This window comes from Rhagoletis pomonella, unplaced genomic scaffold, assembly GCF_013731165.1.
Source record: "Rhagoletis pomonella isolate Grant_MI unplaced genomic scaffold, Rhpom_1.0 Rhpom_scaffold_00012, whole genome shotgun sequence".
NCBI lineage: Eukaryota > Metazoa > Arthropoda > Insecta > Diptera > Tephritidae > Rhagoletis > Rhagoletis pomonella.
In genome coordinates, this window is record NW_023458566.1 from 215254 (window position 1) to 230288 (window position 15035).

The following is a 15035-nucleotide window of genomic DNA, read 5'->3' on the forward strand; positions in this document are numbered from 1 at the left end:
TGAATGAGCGTTGATTTGGCAAGGGGAAATAAGTGCATGTGGCAGTTAGCGAAGTACAATGCAGCTGAATCGTGCTGATTTCCGTCAAGTCTTTATGCGCGCAAACGCTTTCATATGCATATGAGGCGATGCCAAGCCTAACTATGCAGTCGAAAGTGAACGCTCGAGCCAAGTGCATGAAGGATGCATTTACAAGCGCATACATACATACACATGTATGTATGTATGTACGAATGCATTTACAGCCAACAATCCACCATGGGCCATTTAATTAAATTGTTGCCTTAGCAGTCAGTAGCAGAGACAAACAGCAACAATAGCAATAACAACACACACACACAGTCCGCAGGCATTTCATTGTGTTATAAATTTATGCAAAAGCGAAAACCATTTCACTGCGACAATGTCAGCAACAATTGTTGTAACTGAGTGTGGTTGTTGTTGTTGCTGACGCGGGCGACAGTGCTTTGCTTCGTTGTTTTTCGGCTTGCAGGGTATGGGAAAATCCGTGCTGGCAAGTGAATCGACGCATTATCTTCGATTGTGTTCGTTTGCGAAGCCTAGGTAAATATGTGGTGTGTGCTTTAAACGGAACGCAATCTTAAACTCGGATGGGGTAGGATAATATAAGTATATAAGTCATGGTTATAGATTTTCGCGTGGCCTCACGCTAAACTTCCTAAAAAACCGCAGAGCTCCCCTTCGACGAAATCCGGTCGACGCTACTGCAAAAGAGTTATCGTCAAGTGGTGATCGCGCTTTACTTAGACCTGCCACGAAGAACTCGAATCCGTTGGAAAATAGGGCTCGGAGTTCATTAGGGATTTTTTGAATATCCGGACATTTTTAAAAATATCTGGATTTTTAAAATATCTGATAAAAATATCCGGATATTAACTGGATATCTGGTTACCTAGATAGCGAAATGAACGTATATTCACCGGATATTCGGATTTTATCCACATACACGAATATCCGAATACACGCATAGTCCTAGTTCTAGTGGAAATTTGAGACCGGGTACCCAACGGCTTGGGCAAAATTAAAAGACAAATCTTTTCGCAGACCACATGCCGGTTGTCACAACAAGCGGAAGTTTGCAGTAGCTCAGAGATGCCTAATAGCATAAACAGACGGCAACGTTGTTCCAACAAAAACTTAATCCTGACAGACGCCAGTATTGTGGATTAAGCGAGTCGGAGGTCGGGGTTTGCATCCCCGTCCAGCAAAATTTTTATGAAACTGTTTTTTTTGTTTTCTTCAAATTGTACTTTAATTTTTTAAAGCACACAACCAAAGCAAACGACGACGTTCGTCCGACGACTGTTCGCAATGTTAATAAAATGAAATGACAAAAAATTTAATTTAAATAATAGAGTGATGTAAGATAAAAATAAAATCAAACTAAATTCAACTAAATACCTAAATAAATACCAAACTAAACAAATAAAAAATGCCTTAATTCCAGCGATAATTCCGTATTAACTCGTTAATACGGATCAATGCTGCCGTCTTTCAATGCCATAAGGTCAGGTAGTAAGGATTGCATTTACGCTTTTCAAATTAGCTCCAAATAACTCTCCGAAACCAAATGGGCCAGAAAGGAAATCGCGAAGCGTATTAACGCTCGCATCCTAGAGGGAATCTTACTTGTCGCAGAGTCTGGTTCATTTGCTACAGCAGACAGTCGGGAAAATTATGCTTAATATAGCCAGGCTACTTTCCAAAGTAAGAACACACTCTGGCGATCGAAATGGCTCTGTTACAAGCAACGGAGGAGTCACAAAATAAACCTATAGCTTGATCCCTCCAGAAAGCAAAGCGGAATGTAAGCTACCCTAGTACGAAAAAAATACAGCATGGGCTGAGGAGATGGTTTTGATAGTTGTAAAAAATTCACAGTTTGACAGCGCTCTCACGCGAAAAAGAGACTCTCATAAATTTACCTATGATTACAAGTAACAAGGAATTTTGTCGTAGTGCAACGCACGCCAATAACTTTACAATAGTGAGGGGCGGGACGGTGTTCAACAAATATGGGCGGTGATGAGCTCTGGCTTTACCGATTGTAGGGATTTTAAGCCTTGCTTGAAGGGCTTTCGAGATAAAACTTTTACGCACCCTGTTGGGGTGCAGAAGAAGATAAAATTACATACTATACAGCCTCTTTCATGACCTGGACCTTTTTCATGGTCACGAAAGCAACGAAACCTCGCCATGGAAAAAGAAAATGGCGAATTTTGTTTGCTGCCATCCAAAAGACCAACGTATTTTTAGCCACATACGAAGAGAGTAGGAAACTTATGAGTTCTTATAAATGAAGTCATGGCTTAAGTTACCAATAAACAGGCAGGAGATGGGCTCAGGGGGTTCGTGAACAAAATCAAGAGATGTAACATTTGGCTCCGATGATATTTTCCTTGGGGTCCGGTCCGGCTTTCGATGACCTTGATCATCATAAAGTATTTTCAAGTGAATATTTAAATGAATATATACGTACATACATATTTATTTATGTACTCGTGCATATGTACATATTTATCCTATGATTTGGCGTACTTCCGCTTAATTAAATGCAGAGCTACTCACTTAAGCAGCAGCAAATTACCAATACATATTTCAGATGCAATTGCCGATTTATCATTGCAAGCTGCAAATGCGCATAAAAATCGGTAGATTGCTGGAAGAACAGCATAATTCAAAAATATTTTTTTTTTTCGTTGTGTTGTATAAGAGATCTGTTGATTGTTTCTCATAGGAAGAGAACTTGTCCTTCTTGCATTTTTTTGATTTTGCTTAGCAACTTTAAGCAAACAGCAATTACTAATTGACCGAAGTAAGGTACAAAATCAAAGTTTTATATTTATAATAGCTTTATCCTCTGCATAAAATTTCACGAACATACATATGTACGTAGCTATGTATTTATTTTTGTTCAAGAAAAACTTTTAAAGCCGTTTTTATCGCATTTTTGTTTTTTTTGGAGTTATGTCGTTCTTTTAGCAAATGCGCGATACTTTTCTTGATTATATTTTTATATTTCATGTATACATACATGCGTGTGTACACTGCTCGCCATTTGAATAGCGCACCCTTATAATCCTTAGTATTTACAGTTTTCCTTTTGTTTATTTAATAATCATAAATTTTTTATAAAAATATTTATATTTATATACATATTCTACGTGTGAATGCGATTTTCAAATTCGATACAAATTAAAAAAAAATTTCAACAAAGGGGTGCGCTCACCGTATGACCTGCAGTGTATAAGTTAATTATATTGATAATTGTAATTTATTTTTTTTCTAAAATTCAATGCCGAAATTTTATTAAAATACAAAGTATTAATTTATTCACTGCAGGTTATTAGGATAGCGCACCCCTTTGTAGGAATTTTCTTTTTTAAGTTTGTATAAAATTTTAAAATTTGATTAACACATAGAATATGCTATATTTTTATTAAAAAAATAATGAGCGCTAAATAAACAAAAGGAGAACTGTAATTGCTAAGAATTAAAAGGGTGCGCTATTCAAAGGACTTGGAGTGTACATATAATCACAACTAAGACGTTTGCGCCATCATCCATCTAAACGCGTCACAATTGTTGATGCCCATTAAAAGTTGCCTGCTACATCCACTCCGGCCTCTGCGCTGTTAATGCCACATTTGAAGCGAACTACGGCAATGATGTGTTGCAGTTTGTTGTATGTAATTGTATGCGTACATGTTGCTGTTGTTGTTGTTGTTGTTGTGCTGCTGCTGCTATTATTATCTTATTGCTGCGTTTCTGGCTCATTTAAGTTATGAGTAGAGAGAATGTTTCGCTGCGCATGGTTGCATGCAACAAGCGGACAGATCGTCATGCAACAGCAGCATTCAGTTGCGTGGTGGTGGCATTAAATTAGCGAGTTTTTCTAGTTGTTAGACATATTGCAGTTTTAGTTGATGGTTGATTTTGTTTTTTTTTTCTGTTTATTTTTCTGGTTGCCATGCAGCATTACAAGATGCCAACGAGTGTAAAATTAGTTTACTTAAATGTGCACTTTTACGAAAGGTGTACGTACGATTATAGAAATATATGGCTGCATTTAGTATTTAAGTGTGTATGCTTGTGCGTGCCACCCTGATGCTGAACAGCTGACGCAGACAGCTAACGAATGCTACAACAACTAAACAAGATCTTTATTTGCCAGTTACGTATGTACGAACATGTTTGTACGTGCGCGCCAAAGTTTTACGATGTTTTCACAAAAAAAAACTTTTGTTGTTTTGCGGTTGGTTGCTTGCACACAATTTGTTAGATTTTCCAGCATTTTTCTCTTGGGCATTACTTTATTTCTCTTCGCTTCGATTGTTTACCCCACACCACTTGATTGCATGCAAACAGCCGCCGCCTACACACGCAGCTTTGCGTTTCACCGGCATATTAACGGCATTACGTTTTAAAATGCAAATTGAATTTGAAATTGAAATTGCCAAATTCCCGTCGGAAAGAAGTTTATCGTCGCAGTGCATCAATTAATTGTAAAGTGAGCGCGCTTACACACCCTCAACTAACTACGGCTATCTATATGTATGTATGTATGTACATATGTAGGTACGAGTAAGTACGTGGCGGCAATTTGTTGTCGTGTTGCACGTTCGCCTTAAGTTATGTAGAGTTTAAGTGCTTGGCAAGGCAACGCAGCGCAGTGTGATTGCTGCATTCATGCAAGTTTGGCAATTTTATTTCGTATTTTATTTTGAAGCGACATTATTGACACTCAAAATTTAATCTCAACTTTAACTTAACTGACTTTTAAAATGGCTGGCAGATAAACTGAATGATAGAAAAGCGTAGACAAGAGCTGGCGGCAAACTAAGTTAATATTCAGATACCGTTAATGTCGGCGAATAAGCATACCACCCGGCTGATTTTGCAATGCTGTCGCTACTGTAGTTAGTTGCCTTTGAATTATTTTGTTCGTACAGTGATCCAGAAGTGTAATCGCATATGTTGGGTGTGTAGAAAATAATCCGAAGAGCTCTAAGATGACTTTTAACCAATTGAAATGCTCGTAAGATAACACTTATCGAAGGCGAAATATGGCCGCAGTCGACGATCAACCGAAACCCTTTTAACATTGCTTTATTGGTTGCTCTCAGTGAAAACCAGTTTGCCGATGCGAAATAAAAATTCTTCTCAGGCAAGGAGGAATATAAATGGGAAGTAAAAAATAAATCTCCTTCGAGTGTGTATGTACATTTCATATGTAAGCACAAATTAGTTTCAACTTGGTCCTTAATCTCAGGCAGGTTGCGCAATTTACTACTGCCTATCCGGGTACCCCAATAAGTAAATTTCCCTACCCGGGTACCTGTATAAAAATAACCCGCCACCTAGGTACCCGAATAAATATTACCCTATTCGCGGATATCGAACAAAAGGTAACACGCTAGCCAGATACCCGGATATACATATATTAACCTCTACCCGGCTGCCCGGACACCCGCTACCCAAGTACAGATAAACCTAAATCCGGGTACCCAGATAAAGTTAGCATAGTACCTGCGAACTCGGACAAATATAACCCGCTATACAAGTACCAGTTTAAAGATAACATTCTGCACGGGTACCCGGTGAAGCCCTATCTAAAAACTTCAAAAAATATTCCTAATGATTCATCTAAACCATTTCTGAGTGATGAGAGGTCTCGCAAGGTGTCGGTTTTCAAGGGCAACTCCTTTAAAAGTATTTTGAAACTTTTTTTGAAATTCTTTTAAGTTAAGTTAAGTTAAGTTCTAAATACAGTTCAGAAATTAATTATTTGAAACCCATTTTATTTACGAAATAAATTGAATTAAATTGTTTCAACAGGTGGCAACCCTCTTCCGATACCCTAAAAAATTCTAAATATTCAAACAAAATATTTCTTAACGCTCGTGCGTTTGATACCCCTATTTTAAAATTTAATGTACATATTTTGTGTATAATTAAACTAAGTTCGACTTTCAAAACAGGCGGCAACACTCTTCAAAATTGTTTTCGAACTAAAATCTCCTTAAATATCTGTCGTCTGATATTGTTATACATTTTGAAAGTAACTGATGCATTTAGTTGAATTTTATTTTTTAAATTCGTGGCAACCCTCCTAAATATAGTCAAAAAATTGAAGGATTTTATACCCATTTCCATTGATAACCATGTCTTAAGAATTCATTTAACTTATTTAATAATTTGAATTTAACCTTTTAAACTGGTGGCAACCCTCAAACACATTACAAATATTCTAAATTGCCATATGGAAGAATTTTAAAAAAATCTTTAATATTTCATATAACTTGGTTATACAATAATTTAATTCGACTTCTCAAATAGGCGGCACCCCGTTTTAAAATATTTTCAATCAACTAAATTCTTAAAACTATTTTTTCTGACACCCATATGGTGACACCTTATTTACTTACCTAATTGCTTAAATTAAAATTGAATATTTTTTAAACAAGTGGCAACCCTCCTACGCTTAGTTAAGATATAAAGCCATTTAAAGTAATATCTATTGTAACAGTCGATTTAATTTTTTAAATGATTTCAGCTTAATTGGCAACTCTTTTCGAAAAAGTAAAACCTTATTGAACATCTGCAGCCTCAGTCCCTTCATTTGACAACTCACCTTTGAAAATCGCATAAGTTTTTTGGTTTCGTCCCCAAGTGCAAAAACTTGCTAGAAACTCAATTAGGATTATAAAAGTTTTGAGAAAGTGACGTTTATCAAGTCCTTCAGACTTATTGCACTGTAAATAGGTATGTAACTGATCCTGTACTATAACGAATTGCTGAGTAAAATATTCTTTTATATTAAGCTCTGTCTATGCTGTGGAAAAGTAATTACAGAATTTGACATAATATAACTAGGTACAATGCAGAGAAAATCGACTTCCAAGACATCTCTGATGCCACTCTCAAAATGATAAGATTCAAAAGTCTCTTAAATCGTACCCTCGGGCAGATGTGACTTGGTATGTAAGCCGCAATTAAGTCGGAGAGTAACTACGTAGGGAATTTTAAAACATAAAGGTGTATCAATAAATATACATACGAACCTTTCTGGTAATGATTTCAAATTAAGATCGATCGCTCATGAAATGAATAACTTTTCTGAAAAGTAATTTACGTGGTATATTAAGTCGTTTTTTAACCTCTGGAGAAGCATTGTAAATTACGCTTTTATATAATTACAAATATTCCATCACTATATTTTCACATACAGCTCGATAGTCACTGTACAAGTGTGTTCAAATTAATCAGAAACCCCGTAAAAGAATTATAAATTGTTGTTGAGGAATTTAATTTTTTTATCGCACATTTGTCACACCAGCAATGTTGGAATTTTAACGGGCAAGCAAAGTTACTTTTGCACAAATTTCCACACACAAATGTTTTGTTACTCCTGCTCACTCATTATTTACCGTTTATGCGACAAATATTACCTGGCATTTTACAAGCGTTGTGTGGCAAGCTATCAAAGCTATCAAGCCGGTCAGCTTGCAAATTTTTATGATAATCAAGCTGTGACAAGCACTTTTAGATACATATGTGCACACATATTTCCGCAAATTGTCATGATTCATGAAAAATATGCATTTAAATATTTCATAATCCATGTTCGAGTATGTAAGTATGGAAGTACATATGTATGAAAAAAATAACCAAACTACAATAAATTTATAAATGTGTTTAAACTTACCATTACCGTTCGCTGATTTTATTCTGCAGTAAAAAGAAAAAAGAATGCAATTAATAAATTATTACAGGTAATAATGAGAAATATATGTATGTATTGCGAGATAACTTAAGGTTTGCTGTGGATTACAGTTATTTTTTTGATATTTTCACTTGTAAACGAAAGACTTAAGCGACAAACTTGGCAGGCAACTATGGGGGTTTTTATTCTTCAGATAATTAAAAGTTTAAAGAAGTTAGACAAATTTTATATCAAATTGCGAAGATAATTTGGCAAACAAAGATCGTAAGGCGACTTTATAAAATGTGATAAAGCTTTATAGCCAAATTCACAAAATGAAAAAGAATACTTTAAACGCTTCAGAAATCGAAAATTTGTATGAAAACACCATGCTATAAAGCTCTTTAAATCTACTTTATTTTATATTGCTTTATTTTATATGAAGACTTCAAAGGTTTTAGCTCGGCGGGTTTTCCGTTGTTAAATTTCTGCTCCAATTAGCAGATTCGGCATCTTTATTGGGATTTCACGAGCTCCACTAGGAACAAGAAATAAATATTATAAGTGCGGAGGTGGGACGAGCAGCTGTTACCCGATAAGCTATAAGAGGAGCGCCGCAGTGCGTGACTCTTTTCCCCACTCCTATAGAATGAAAGGACGAATAGTTTGCTAGTGCGATTAAAGGGAGCAGGATGTGAACGTTCTGGAACTAAAATATCCAAACTCTGGAAATAAAATAGCAAATTAATTCAGAAGGCCTTAGCGCATGAATTAAATTACTTGTTGGACCGAAAGTTCTCCTGGAAAAGAAATGCTGACGAAAGGTCCAGAATGGCGGCCATTACTACGCTACACGGTTGCAAATGCGCCATTGATAAGAAAAGCGGACTTAAATCAAATATATTACACTGGATGTAAATACATCGTAGTGGTTCGTTAAACCAAAGTTCTACGGAATAACAGTTTGTTGGAAGATTTTGGATAAAGTTTAAAGGTACAGCGGGCAACGTGCATGCTAATTACGGACACAAACTAGAGTTATTGAAACTCGTCTCGCCCTCATCTCTGGAGTGAGATTAGCTTCCTTCATAAAAGAGCTCTAGGCATCTTTTGAATATCATTTGGACGTCTAGGCCGTTGACATTTGTTAATCGGTTTAATGTAGGGATTCCTTCGAGGAACCAATGAGATGAAGTACTAATCCTGGCCGCTTACACAAGCAGCACTTCATTATTCATCGACGGCTCTAGGTTAAACCAAGAGTGGGAAATGAGGTACATTCGCGGGAATGTCAATAAAATTAAGCTACAGCTTGTTTGATCGCTGCAGCGATAGTCGTTCGCTGGACATCATAATTTTCAATGATCTTGGAGAGTTTAGTTTGGCTCAAGGCTGCGATTTATAACGCTTCATAAATTCAAATTGATAGACTTTTGGCTAAATGTGCGCTGTAGTCTGGCAAATGGGTTTAACGGTTTGCCTAGTGTTTATCTCCTCGATGACGCAGATTTTCACTTTGTCTTTAAAGGAGGTTAAGGGTATACCCACGCTCTGGGCAGAATTTGACATAGATGTTTCTCTCTCTTTTCTTGCCAGCTCGTTGGCCATGCAGTAACCAGGTACTTTGCTGCGTCTAGGAATCCATACAACTGTTAAGAATCGCAATGTCAGCTGGTTAAGAACCCATTTTTGTTGGAGTCTAAAGATTTAATGTTAGCCTGGCTGTCAGAACAGATCATGATAAGTCTCTCTTAAGTAGCGTAGGTAATGAGCCACAGGGCGGCCTTCTTTATTGCATTTAGTTGGAGTATTTACGCTAGGATAGCTGTCATTTAGCTTAGAACAATCTGTGTAGATGGCTGTAGGTCGTGAGTCTAGGTCTGTGGCAACTTCCCATTCGTTCTTCTATAGGATTTTTTACAGTCTATACAGTGTAGAGAAATGATATAATTTTTGTAAATTACTTCGGAGATTTTCCAGGATTTTCTTACGTTTGAATCTACGATATCTTCAACTAGTCTTATATATATGTATATACATATATATACCAATGGAGAGTTTAAAATTAATTCTAAAGCTCTGGTACGAGTCGCAGGAGAGATTTTATTTTGCAGTTTTGGTTAGCATGTGCCACCCGACCTCATCGTATCGAGGATGGGTTATACGAGGCTAGGTCGTGCCACAACTGCGTACATCGAATGTACCATTCCTACAGCCGTCTTGTAGGCATAAGGGATCGTAATGGTCTTCCTGGAGCGGTTTTCAACGTTTCGCTTCGAGTCATGTTTCCTGTATAGAATGATGCCAAGGTACTTGAACTGCTCCAAAGATAACCCATTCACAAAACTCTGCTACGGAATTTGCTGAGAAAAGTACTTTATTTAGTTAAACCAGAAAATTCAGCAGCAGAATTGACTAAAACTCAGTAAAACTTGGTCGCTTCACAAAAACTAAAAAACACCTTTCATGTTTGTCTTCACTTAACTGACGCGCTAGTATCAGACACCTCTACTACATTTTTAAACTAAAAAAAATACATTGCATACCACATAACTTTAAAGTTTTTCTCCAATAAATAGAAAAGCTTTTAGTTGTGCAAATTGTTTATTATTTCATACCAAAACCATTCAACAAAAAAGAATGCAAACTCTTACGTAAAACAAAATAAACCAATAAATTCGTCAACTGAAAATAGCAAATCGTAGTCACAAAGTCATCAAATAGGATAAGCATTATCAACTTTAAACGACATCAAATTACTAACTTAGATTGGTTGTGAAATTGCAGCATAAAAAAAGAAGAGTTGAAAAATGCAAAACTTCAAACAGAAGGAGAACGTCAATGAAAAAAAAAAAAAACAAAAAACAGGCAAACCGCAAACAAGCAATTTAAATTGTATAGCAGTGAAATGTTTATGACATTTCCATTTGCGTAACAACAAAATTGCATTTGCCACCAATAATCGCAAAAATACTTTGTTTACAACTTAATGTTAGGCGATTTAAAGCGATTGCTTTTGAAGGTAAAGAAACAGTGCAGAGAGAAAAAAACAAATATCTGTGAAATGACCGAGAAATAAGTGACTGAGTCGTGAAACGATACTAGGAAAGGAGTTTTGGTTGCAGCAATACGAGTAGCAGCAGTGAGAGGTTGCGTATTGCGGATGTGGGAAGTATGTAGCAAAAAAGTTGGCAAAAACTAGCCGAATGATTAGGCGAGGAGTTTCAATATCCACATATACATACATATATTACTGCATAACGAGGGTAGTTCATTAAGTACGATCGTACATGTGTATGTATATGTTTATTTATTTTTTATTACACGCGTCGACATTGCTCAAGAAAAATAGCTCGTGTAAATGGTGATTAAAAAATCGCTTGCCTCAAAGTAGGCAGCATGTCAACTTTTGCAGGCGATTATCGCCTGTCAAAAAATTTGGATGAAAACTAGGGTGGTCCATAAAGAGTAAAGTCGTAATTTTAATGCTCTCACCCCCTATAATTGTTTTGTTTCGAAAAAAGTATACCCAAATTTTTTTATTTTGAAATTGAAAATATATTTAGAGGTCACTCAAAGCGCTCAGAGTTTTCTGTGTATTTTATAAATGGGGGAAAAAACAACTTTTCGTAGAAATGGTATAGAATCCTTTGGAAATTTTACCTTTCCAACGGCTTAAGATAAGACGATTTCTTTGATGCTGTCGAGATCTAAAACCATTCAGTTACATAGTCACGAAGGGCACGAAGTTGTTAAGTGTTCACCACACCACAACCCCTTACAGTAATATTGGTCTAATTGCCGCAGACGGTAGACCTAAGTAACGTCCATCATTTTGTTCCTTGCTGGTCCTTTTCGTTCTTTCTTCAACATTGCGCTTCCACGGCAGAATGCCGTTCAAAATCCAAGCTCCATATTATTTCCCGCAGTCTTTGAGTGTCAGTTACCTAGTTCAGAAGACCCCATGCGTTGACCTTGTATCTTCTAGTGAAAGTATCCCGTCCACTTTGTCTGTATTTATCCCCAAAAAGTTATACTTTAAAGATTCAGTTATCATTACCGCAATATTGTCTGCGTAAGCGATTAGCGTTTGTCATGAGTAAGAGGCGCCCCGTTGCTTCATTATGGCTCCCGTTTCTTCATTATTGAAAGCTCAAGAAGGACATATTCTCTTTTCTCTAGAGCCTTTTCTATATTCTGCACAGGCGAATTTTTTGTACCCTTTGTGGAGTATTATAGTATTTATGCCTTATATGCGCGTCTAGAATTTTCTCAAGCGTTTTTTAAAGAATTGACGTCAGATAAATAGGTCTGGATTCCTTCGAGTGCGTCGAGTTAGCTCTTACATGTTTTTGGTATGAAAAAAGCTCTCGGTTTCCTTGAAGGCACACACTTTAAATATAGGTAACCCTTTTAAATCGCTACAACCCACGGCACCGCCAGGTGATTAGCCTATTGCAGCATGGCGGGGAGAACTCTGTCTATAACTGGGTGACTTCAATGTGTCAAAACTTTTTATCGATCATTATACTTTGATTGACGTAATTTTAATCAGCGGGATGAAGTTCGCCCTTTCTCTTGCGGGCTCGGAAATGGCGTCATTAAAACCCCGGAAAGTGTGAACTGACAAGATCGAATAGAGATGCATCAAAGCTTTTTGTCCACCTCCATTTTGCCTTATGTTCATACTCGTATACGGCTTGACAGGGTAGGGTTTTTGAGTAACAGTTATCTGAGTCTAGCTGCCTCGTTCGTATTTTATATATTGCCACTGAAGTTTTGAGATCTGATTACCGTACTTTTCAAGTTACCCTCGTGTATGCATCAACAACAAAAACTAACTACAACAACATTGTGGCTAACAAGCAGATTGTGGTTACAATTTTATACAAAGGAAAGGCGCGGTCAAGCGATTGAATGAACTGGAACGTTGAGTAGAAAGGAAGTAGTAGAATTGCAAAGTCAAGCGATTTTCCAGAAGAAAGAGAACTAAAAGAAAAAACAAGCGTAAAAAACGAGGATGTAGCAAAGTGAAAGAAAATGTCGCCAGCTGTTGGTTAGCTTACCGTAGATCGCTCCCGGTGCTGCTGCTGTAGCTGATGTCGAGCAAATGAGATTTGCACTATTTATGGCTGCTGGATTACAAATGTGGCCGACAACATACAAACATGCATACATAAAAACACGTGTGTCTGTGTATGTATGGGAAGCAGGTGAAACAAGCACATCAGGCAAGTCAAATAAAAATGTCAGTTAAATAGAGCGAAATGAGAGGGGGCAAAAAGTTGCTAGTGAGTGCAACTGTGGCTGTGACTGTGGCTTTGCCACACTGACTGACTGACTTGACTGTTGATGCCTAGAGAAACAATGCGGTTAACAGCCGCCAAGTGCCCGCCAGCTGAAGGTAAATTATGTTACAAAGCTTCTGAGCTTGTTGTTGCCGCTGCTGATTTAATTACGTTGCATGAGTGTTTACCTCGACACAAGCGTGGTAAGTACATATGTACTACAAACAATGTTTAATTTACCTACCTACATTATGTAATGTAAGATTCATATCCCACTCGAAATATGGGGTTCTTCACCTAATTTTAAGTGTGCTGTTAGAGAAGATGCTATACTTATCCAACCGCTTCACTTTTCTATTTTAAATATCATAATAGTTAATAACAATCAGCACACTTATGACCCAAACACTACATACATCTTTGGGCAATCGAAGTGGGGCTTAGTATTAACGCAGAAAAGACTGAACTGGTCCAAGCCTAAGCTGGATAGGGTACCCTTCAGACGAAGCAAAGCATCAAGTACCTCGGAATAATACTCGATAGTAAGCTGTCGTGGCGCCTCAATGTGGCGTGGAGGGCGTAGAAGTCCGCCGTGGCATTCTATCTATGCAAAAAGATGCTGGACTGCACCCGGGGTTTTTCGCCTTCTCCTTCTCACTGGAACTTCACGGCGATAGTCAGGCTGATACTGGTATTGGGTTGGTGGACAGCATTGGAGAAGAAAATATTTCTTAAGATTATAGAAAGTGCATGACATGGACACTTAGGACTACACCAAAGGGCAGTACTATACCGTCAAAAACTGCCGCCAGGCTTTATACTACGGGTCAGTTACACCAGTATAGCGTCAACTTTACTTGTACGGATTGACTATGTGATTCCGGATCTGCACTTTGGGATGAACTTTGAACCCGCCATAGAGGTCGAAGGCTGACGTGGGGGCATGAGGAGTGCTGGCTCGGTGAATTTCTATACATACGGATCGAAGATGAAGAAGCGCGTAGGAGCGGCAGTAGAATGCGCGAAGCTCGACCTCAACAAATCTTATAAGCTGCCAAACTATTGCAGCATTTTTCAGGTGAAGGTATTGGCCATAAGCAGGGCGGCGGAGCTACTGAACAGCACATCAGAAAATAAGCAGGCGAATGAATCTCTGTCAGGCTGCGATAAAGGCGTTACTATTCCCCAGCACTTCCTCCAGAAGTGTGGCGGCAGGAGGTCAGTTCTAAATTTGCATACCAATAGTGACGTACATCTGTACTGGGCTCCTGGGCACACCGGAGAGGTAGCCGACTGGCTTGCCAAAGAGGATGCCGATAGAGGAGGTGCCGATTTCCCTCCTAGCGATTAAACGGGGACCTATCCACGATCCGGTAGGCGCAGAAGGCGTGGAACAAAACGCAAGGCTGCAAAGGACGAGGACGCTAGGCTTCTTGAGGGTGTTATAACTAGACATTGCCTGCTGGCGTCGTACGCCTATAAACTGGCTAAGACTAACTAGCTAAGATCTGTAGAAGATGCCGAGCGAAGGAGGAGACAGTGCAGCATAAACTCTGCAAGTGTTCCAACCTTAGCAGACTGCGGGTTAGCCTGCTGGGAGCAGATTTTCTACCTAATCTGGAGCCGCCGCCAAGGTAGGCTATAACAAGACAAGTTCGCTTTGCCAATCTTGAAGAGGCTAAACTTGAGATCGGTGATGTCGATATCATAGGTATAATCCCAAAAGATTTTCTCTTTCATTTTGGTACCCATATTTTTATTCAACATTGCACTGAATTTTTAAAATAATTTTTTGAATTAACCTTATATTTGAAAACGCAAAGTTTTAAAAAAAAATCTGGCGTGGGGGGCGAAAACTAAGAACGCAATTCTACTATACTTGGCTCATATTCAGTTTCGGGAACATATTGATTTTTTCGTGTATTTTGAAATTTCTTGGTTTTGCAGAATTTAAGAATTCAAGAGCCAGACGCCGATTTTACGAACAAATTTTAAACTCTCATCGAATTCTCTAACTTAAC

At 37.9% G+C, this 15035-nt stretch overlaps 1 protein-coding gene across 2 annotated transcripts in view; it reads right to left on the minus strand.

Annotated features, from left to right (window-relative positions):
* The window catches only part of LOC118747658, a 389115-nt gene that overhangs the window by 27119 nt on the left and 346961 nt on the right, over positions 1-15035 (minus strand). For both annotated transcript variants that reach the window (XM_036481716.1, XM_036481715.1), the window contains exon 4: positions 7730-7752. In XM_036481716.1, coding sequence (XP_036337609.1) covers positions 7730-7752 — 23 coding nt within the window. The remainder of the gene's footprint in view (positions 1-7729; positions 7753-15035) is intronic.